This window comes from Poecilia reticulata, linkage group LG6 (assembly GCF_000633615.1).
Source record: "Poecilia reticulata strain Guanapo linkage group LG6, Guppy_female_1.0+MT, whole genome shotgun sequence".
In the NCBI taxonomy this organism is placed as follows: domain Eukaryota; kingdom Metazoa; phylum Chordata; class Actinopteri; order Cyprinodontiformes; family Poeciliidae; genus Poecilia; species Poecilia reticulata.
In genome coordinates, this window is record NC_024336.1 from 12,676,551 (window position 1) to 12,685,349 (window position 8,799).

At 41.7% G+C, this 8,799-nt stretch overlaps 1 protein-coding gene across 3 annotated transcripts in view; it reads left to right on the top strand.

Annotated features, from left to right (window-relative positions):
• The window catches only part of slc13a1 (solute carrier family 13 member 1), a 51,874-nt gene extending 44,965 nt beyond the window's left edge, over positions 1–6,909 (top strand). For all 3 annotated transcript variants that reach the window (XM_008411240.2, XM_008411239.2, XM_008411241.2), the window contains 3 exons: positions 5,313–5,474; positions 5,979–6,116; positions 6,224–6,909. In XM_008411240.2, the coding sequence (XP_008409462.1) occupies positions 5,313–5,474; positions 5,979–6,116; positions 6,224–6,367 (444 nt within the window). In that variant the 3' untranslated portion in view covers positions 6,368–6,909. The remainder of the gene's footprint in view (positions 1–5,312; positions 5,475–5,978; positions 6,117–6,223) is intronic.
• Positions 6,910–8,799: the final 1,890 nt, after the last annotated feature.

An 8,799-nucleotide genomic window follows, 5' to 3' on the forward strand; every position in this document is an offset into this window, starting at 1 on the left:
GATACGTGAAAGGTAAAACTCGCTACATTTACTTCGTTAGGTGCGCGAGGTGAAGGAGTGTAAGGCGCGCTGAAGTGTATGGGAAAACATCATTGGCGCGCCGCCCCCTCCAGATGGAGTTTTGGCGCCCCCTCTGGTGCTGCGCCCTATGCGTTGCATGCGCTGCATACCCACTTTTTGCACCACTGGGTCCAGTCGGTAGAACGTTGTGGCCGGTCTGATCTAAATCTGGCATATCAACATGTTGGATTGTCTTAGCCAGTTTATCACTGTGTTTAATTTAATCAGTTTGGTTAAATTAATTTAACAAAAGTTAAAATTCTACTGCAGTTTTAGGAAAAGTAGTACAATTTTTACCTGTATAACATTCATCAATTGATACTATATATCTTGTTTACAAGCAAAAATTTCGCAAATGTGCTGGATGAGAAAAGTCTACTCTTTTACTTGCCAGCCGTAGCSTCGCTGGGTGGGGCTTCAGGAGGAGCTGGGGAGCGGTGGGTCCCGTCCCGGGCCTAGGTGGGACCCAGATGGGAGTGACTTCAGGGCTCCAAGCCTTCATTACATTTGATGAGAGCTGGAAAATACGGGTCCATGACTGTTGAGTACGGTGTATGGAAGATAGATTATACGGAATGTTACCCCAGTGGATTATATAGTAGGTTGCTCAAGTCATTGTTGACTTGGGCAGCCTGCTAAAAACTTTACAAGACCAACTCATTTTATAGGTAGCAACTCTGACATTCACAATGAGTGAGTTAACTGTAGACTGATTGTAAATTGTATCAGTCAAACCACCTAGCTTACGACCCCTTTTTTTCGCTCTTGACAATGGTGATGTAGGGACTCAAGGCTGAGTTATAGTCACGCTTTTGACAGTTCGGGTTGAGCACACTAACCCTGCGAGCCAAGACAGCGGTATGCCGTTCATAGTTAAGGTTTACATTGGATCCGCCTGGAAGAGCATTCTCCAGTTTCTGTGAACAAACATCTAGAGGTGCACGAGGTGCTGTGACATGCTCCATGGTCAGCGCATGCCACTGGTCATTAGTGACCAGGTAGCCTGATGTTTCTGTTGTTCTCTTGGTTTGTTATACTTAATGTCTGATGAATTTCAGAATGACATAGTCGCTTTCTGTGGTTGTGAAGCTTGTAAGTTCTGCTGTTGCAGACATGTCTATGCAACATATAAAGTTACATTATCATAGGTTTTATTATTTGGGTATGAAGGGGCCGTCATTATCCCCGCCCCCCAGCCCAACTCTGACTTGTTCCGCTAGTGAACGATCCCGTTAAAATGAAACCTGGAGATGTAGATGTTAACATGATGCTATGCGCAACAGCATAGGAAAAAATAATGCAGAAAAACCGTTAAAGAAAAACTCAAAACCAATTTTTTCTCGCTCTCTGTGTCAGCTACACTACACATAGACTTGTTGCCATAGCAACTGACAGCAGCACCACTTTACCTATCTGGATTCCACACCAACAAACATGCAAACGTTTCCCACTCAAAAAACAGAACATTCAGTCTGTTTGTTTTCAGAGCTGGTGTTTATTTTGCGGTCATTAATAATTAAGGGCATAAATCTCTTTTTTCCGACATTGAATACAACACAGTGTAACCTGACACCTACTGCTAAGTACCGGGAAGTGTGAGAAAAGATGGAAGGCAGGGCGAGGCAGCATCATTGACACATATGGATGGATATACATTACTGGATCGGACATTACGTGACTTATCGTGCGCCACACATGCAACATTGCTGTTCATTGAGTCAACATTATGGGTGGTCAGGGAAATAACACAATCAAGCAAAGAATCTGAAAAAAGGATGCAATGTTTAATGGTTAATTCAACACTATGACAGATAACAAGGCTCCAGGATTTCAGATTTAACAAGTGAGGAAAAAGATTTACTTTAAAAAAAAATTGAAAAAGTGAGCAGTGAGTCACTTATCCTAGCCTAACTTTTGTTAGCCTGCTATTGACGTTGATAACCTTAATGAACACCAACATAACAATTCACTACAAGCTCCATCTGAGCCCAGCTCAGATGAAGCAACTGCACCCACTGGAATATGCYARCCATATTCTACGCAGTCCACACAGCACATACAAAAAAAAGGTGACAACCTGGGGCGCAACACAACCACCATACACCAACCATAAAAGATAGTCCCTGTTGCCCAAGGTGGTTCTTGATCTCAAGTGAGAGTGCATACCCTTTGAGGTACCTAAAGGGGCTGAGAACCATTCGTGGGGAGCCCACAGCCTCAAAGAGTGAATCACCAACTTAACATGTACTGCACAGTTCGGTGTGTTTTGGTTCCATTAGCACTAAAACAGGTCAACCCGCCCACCAAGTCATCAGTAAAGCAACAGTTTAAATCAACTAATCAACCACCGCTGTGTTAAGACGAAAATTTATTAATAATCGCAATATAGACATCAAGCCTGACAACAAAATGTAACAGACTGAATGTCCTGAGGCTTAAACGTATCTCTGCTTTATCTGCTTATTGAGTTGTTGATACGGTCCAGGCACTGATGGACGCAGGGACTGAACAGTGAATACAAAACAGGTGTTTATTAGGGAATCAACTTATTCTCAGTCAGAAAGACCAGGGTCAGAACCTGGGAATCCAAATCAGGATCAGGTTGTTCCTGATCTCAGGGTCAGACAGACAAGGGGTCAAAGCCAGGAGGTCCAAATCCAGTGAAGAAGGTCAGGATGGAGGACAGGAGAGGCAACTGGGCAGAAGGGAAGAGACAGACTGTCAGGGTCTGTGTTTTTTCCCTCTTTTCTTTTGTTTGTTTGTTGTCTTGGTTTTTGGGTTTGAGTTTTTATTTTGTTAGAACCGTCATTCCTCATGGCATCCACCAGATGTAACCTCATGCAGAGCCCCGGGGAGGCTGCTGGGTTTAACCCGCGTACATACCTGCAGCTCGTTTGGAGGGCGTGGACTATGGATATAAGCAACAGCTCCTCTTCTCATCGCCTGAGTGCTTGCTTACCTCGGTAACAATCTTTCCTCGTCAGATGATCCTGCCGTCTCCTCATTGTTCCCGTGTGATCAGTCCTTCCCGGGTTCCAAGTGAGTTTGTTTCCCCGTTGTTGTGGATTATTTGCCTCCTTTGTCCTCCCCCGACGCTGTCGGTGTTACCGGTCAGACGCCACTCCTCGTGTGCTCACCTTTCCCCCTCGTCGGTCCCTCTCCGGTGGATTCCCCTTCGGAAGCTTCCAGGTCAGGAGACCCAAGCCCGAACCCAACCGGAGAAAGAATACTATCAGACCGCAGTCAAAGCCACTCCTCCAGCCGTTAACAAACCTGTCCGCTCTCCAACGAAACCTAACCACCCAGTGCTCTGCTCAAGTTTCCTACCAAGTAAGAAATAACCTGATTTATTCCTGGAAAATTCTCACCTTCACTTTCTAACCCCGTTTCTCCTTTTGGCAGTAAGACGACCCGGTCATCAGTTCCAGTACTCACTCCCTGATTCCTTCCCTGATTTCAATAAAACTTATCCTAGTACATTTTATCGGTCTCTTCTGGTTGTGTTCTTGTATGTGGGTTCGAAAACTGAATACCAACATGACACAGACAGGTTAGTAACCGAGCAATTCGCTCAAGTAGCTACAGCAGGCCTGAAGGTGTTACCGCTGAGTGTTTCACAACTATCTGACGCCATAAGGGGGAAGATCTGCCCTTATATGGCTGCAGCTGGAGATCAGGGTGATGATGATCAGGTGTGAGCGGTCACAACTCAGCAGAAGCTGTGACAGTTGTTTTCTGTCAGCTGCTATGGCAACAGATCCGCGTGTAGGTTAATGCTGACAGAGTGAGAAAAGGCATAATTTTGTTTTGTTAAAAGGGTGAAACAGAGGAAGTTCTGTTCTTCACCTGTTTATCAGCTTTATTGTACATTTATTGCAACACACTGCAGCTGCTGCAATTCCTAAAAGCTAAACAAGCTACAAAACTGAACTAATTCCCTCCTTTGTTCATAAAACGTGGCGATATTTATAAGAGTCATCAAACTGGCTTAAACACCATATTTAAAATTAAAATGATTGACCAATATAAGAGAAATTTGCCCTTTCTTGTATCTTGATAGAACTAATAGAAACCAAACTGTTTATAGATTTGTATCAGGGAGACTTTATGTATCAAACATCAGTTTTCTCATCTTTATTTTAAGTCACATCTGATAATAAATGATGACGCTACGAATATTTCTGTGACAGTTTTCTGGTCATCCTGCATTGGGATAGAATGATTTTCTCGACATAAGTCATAGCGACTAATAGGCGCTGTCCAATCCAGTAATACATATCAATTAGCAGCAGTATGAAAGGCATAAAAACTCATCATATATATTTTCCACTTTCAAAAATAATTAACTATGCTACATTAAGAAATTATATTTAATCCTCAGTGCTAGAAAGTGAAGCTTATTTTTAAACAATAAAATATGCGAAATGTTAAAAACATTTTACAAGTAAATTAAGTCACATAAATAAGGACTTAGCTAATGGGAGAGTCAAGAACATCACTGAATGCATTTAAATCAAGACAAAAATAGCAAAAACACTATTTTACAGAATTTTACTATTAATTTTACTGGCTTGTTTTACAGTGTATGGTGGCAACACCATGAAACTGAGCTTTTCAAATCATTTAACATTTTATTGCTAGGTAACCAAAGAGTTATTGAGTTAGTTGATGTCGTCAAATTTGGTGACATCAACTATCTCACTTAGCTGGCAGTGAGAGGTTAAGTCATTGGTGTCCAAAGTCGGTCCTCAAGGGTCGGCATCCTGCATGTTTTAGTTCTCTCCCTGGTGGTAGTAACAACCATTTTAGTATTCTTCTTAGGCCTCAAATGAGCCAAGATTTGATGCAGGTGCATTAAACAAGGGAGAGACCTAAAACATGCAGGATGCCGGCCCTCGAGGTCCCGGCTGGGCAACCCTGGGTTAAGTGGTTAAAGCATCTCCTCTGCCTACATCCCCAGAATTCTTGATCAGACTGTATTGCAATACATATTATATTATTATTCATTTATTGTCCAGTGTTAGGTGTCACATGCAGCTGATGTGTTTATTTTTTTAGGAACTTTCTTAACCCTAATGAAATTTGCTCTAAGTCAAACATGGTTTTGTGATGCCTAATTGGTTTTTGAAATCTTGTAAATATGCAGAATCTCAGTGGCTTGATCTGTCGTTTATGAATGACATAAAGCAGTTGTTTTCAGTTTTATGACCGAACTGTTTAGTAAAAAATAAAGCTGCTGTGTGTTTCTGCAGGAGTCAGGCATGTCCCTATGGGTGGCTGAACTGCTGATGCCTCTGGGTGATATGCCAGTCTTGGCCACTGTCACAGTTGCTTGCATCATTGTAACCACGCTGACAGAGGTGGCCAGTAATGCTGCGACCATCACCATCTTTCTCCCCATTCTCTCTCCTCTGGTAGGCCATCTTGTTCTGTGTTGTACATGCAGTCTGTGGACTGGCCCACCTTGAAAATACACAGTCTGTGTAATCTTATAAAATATCAGTCAGATAAAGATCAGTCTTTTTAATTCTTACTAAAAGTTATTTTCATTGGAGAAATTAGCAAATGACTCATTCAGCAAAAATATTAGCAAAATATTTCTTTAAAAATCCAGTATATTTGTTTTTGTGGTCAGTGCCTATCAATTTAAACTTTAGTTCCCATTTTTTATTTTTCTTTCTTTCTCTACACAGTGTAGTGAAGACGTACATTTATCAACAAGAACAAAAGTGATATTATTTAAGCACACACAAACAACCAAAAATTGTGTGGAAACTCATCTTTTGTACTCAACAGTTTTACATTTATTTTGAGATGTTACAGCTTTATTGAAGAACCCAGACTGTTTGATGATTGATATAGACAAGATATACCATAAGTTCTCAAGTAGCCTGTGTTTGTGATTGGTCTTGTTTCAGGCAGAGGCCATCCACGTTAATCCATTATATGTCCTCATCCCTACCACACTCTGCACATCCTTTTCCTTTCTGCTGCCAGTGTCCAATCCACCCAATGCTGTTGTATTTGCCTATGGTCACATCACTATCATGGACATGGTGAGTCCAGAAGCATAAAAAGAAGCTCTAAAACATTTCAACCCTACACACAATGAGGGCTACAAATCAAAGAGATGACAGGAGTCCCTTGCCTTTCTCTGTTACAGGTGAAGGCAGGTCTTGGTGTCAATGTGATTGGATTTCTAGCAGTCCTGTTGGCAGTGGCAACATGGGGGGTTCCGCTCTTCTCTCTTGACACATACCCTAACTGGGCACCAGTTCTTCCAGGCTTTAACTCCACAATACCTTAATAGGAGGTTCATCACAGTTTTTGTGCAAGTTAAGCTGTTCCATACAAACAGAAAGGAAGCAATAAAACTGTTTTTTCTATTTTAAGATTCTTCAAACTGTTTCATGAAAAAGTGCTTCCTATTGTCAATTTATTCTAAATACAAAAAGCAGGTTTCAAATCATTATGAAAAAAGTTATCTGAACCAACCTGGTTTTAGGTTAAAAAATACACATAATAGTTTGTGTTGCTTTTTTATGTATAAATTTGCTCCTTTAAATAAAAACAGTTTGATGTCAATATGTTCTAATTTCCTTTGTGATGAGCATAACTTTTGCTAATAAAAAAGCAACTAAAGTAAAATTGTAATAAGGTACTTGTTACTTTTAATATAGTAACTTTATTTGCATTTAAGTGCAATTTTTATAGAAATAACTTCAGCATCACTGTCTTTTCTTTTGAACAAATTAGTAATTATTTCCTGCACTTTTATCGGGTTTTGATTTAGCTTGAATTACAAATTCACCGTCCTGCAGTGTTTCCCAGTTTTTATTTTAAAGTCTAAAAATGATAAGTGATTTGTTGTTCGTCCTGTCCTAGTCCAAGCGGGATTTTTTATGTCTGTGGACCACTTGTGTAAAATGTCGTAGTCCATAAATCAAACACACCAATCTGATCAGCAAAAGGAAGACGCGAGTATTATGCGGTATAGTTTAATACGAGTGAAATCTCTGGTCAAGTTAATAAGCATTTCTTTAAAAGGTGTGCTGTGTTGTTTTAATTGAGCATTAACATGAAACACAACTAGATTATCCCCATTTGCTAATAACTGGGACATTTTGTATTAAGCAGACAGACATTAAAGCGGAGAACAATTTGACGGCTGTTCTCCGAAAGCTACAAGCTCCAGGACGGGGGAGAAGAGAGAAAAAGACAACTGAAAGGGTGAAGCTCTGCACACAGCATGGACAGATCAGAAACGTTTCAGAATAAGAAAAGAAAAGATAAACAAATTAAGTTGTGTTTTAAATTACCTATTAAAATATTTGAGATGTTACAGTTTTATTGAATAATCCAGACAGTTTGATGACTGATATGGACAAGATGAGTTCTCAAGTAGCTTGTGTTTATGATTGTTCTTGTTCCAGACAAGACCAATCACAATAGATCTGCTATTGCTAGCAGATTTATTCTGGTCTGAATCTGGCTTTATTGCAGCAGTTCTCCTGGTGCTGCATACTGGCACAAAATATTTTACCGGTACTTTCACCCCTGGTGTGGAACTGCCACCAGCAGTTGTTCTATCACCTTGGAAGGTGATGGTCTTGAGCGTTCCTCCCTTTAGAATACAGAGGAAAATTCTAAAACCATGAAAAGTAGTCTTTCCGGTAAAGCTGGAACAAAAAATCTTGCTGTTTCCACCACAGGCAAACAAAGGTCCGTGCGCACCACCGGCCCGTCTCGCCCGCGCCGTCAAGGTGGAGCATGAGAATGTGTGATAGGACCTGAAAGATGGTGAACTATGCCTGGRCAGGGCGAAGCCAGAGGAAACTCTGGTGGAGGCCCGTAGTGGTCCTGATGTGCAAATCGGTCGTCCGACCTGGATATAGGGGCGAAAGACTAATCGAACCATCTACTAGCTGGTTCCCTCCGAAGTTTCCCTCAGGATAGCTAGCGCTCAGACTCACAGCAGTTTTATCTGGTAAAGCGAATGATTAGATATCAACCAATTCTCAAACTTCAAATGTGTAAGAAGCCCAGCTTGCTGGCTTGGAGCCAGGCGTGGAATGCGAGCTGTCCAGTGGGCCACTTTTGATAAGCAGAAGTGGCGCTGCGGGATGAACCGAACGYCGGGTTAAGGCACTCGATGCCGACGCTCATCAGACCCCAGAAAAGGTGTTGGTTGATATAGACAGCAGGACAGTGGCCATGGAAGTCAAAATCTGCTAAGGAGTGTGCAACAACTCACCTGTCGAATCAACTAGCCCTGAAAATGGATGGCGCTGGAGTGTTGGGCTCATACCCGGTGTTGTTGCGCAACACCCCGCCCCCTTCTTCCCCTTCTCAGAGGAGGGAGATGTGCAGCCAGCTCTCCATCTAACGGGTAAATTGAGTTCTCTAAATCTGATGGGATTTTACCCTGTTCAGAATTGAAGTAAACTCTGTTTAAGCTGGCATCAAGAAAGACTAGCCTGGTTTCTAACGACCTCCCCCTCCAGCTGTCCCACCTTCTTCACCCTGTGAATTAGCCAGATTGAGCAGCCTGCAACCAGCTAGYTTCACAGAGGTCACCTGKTAACGGTCGCTCTTTCTCTTTATTACAACTTGCACTTGTTACTGAACAGGTTGGTTTTAGTGACTCGGGCGAGTCCCAAGGGTGTTTTAGTTTTGGCTAAAAGCAACCTATAAAACATTTCTACTTTTTCCTCCCAGAATCAAACTTCATAGCTATTT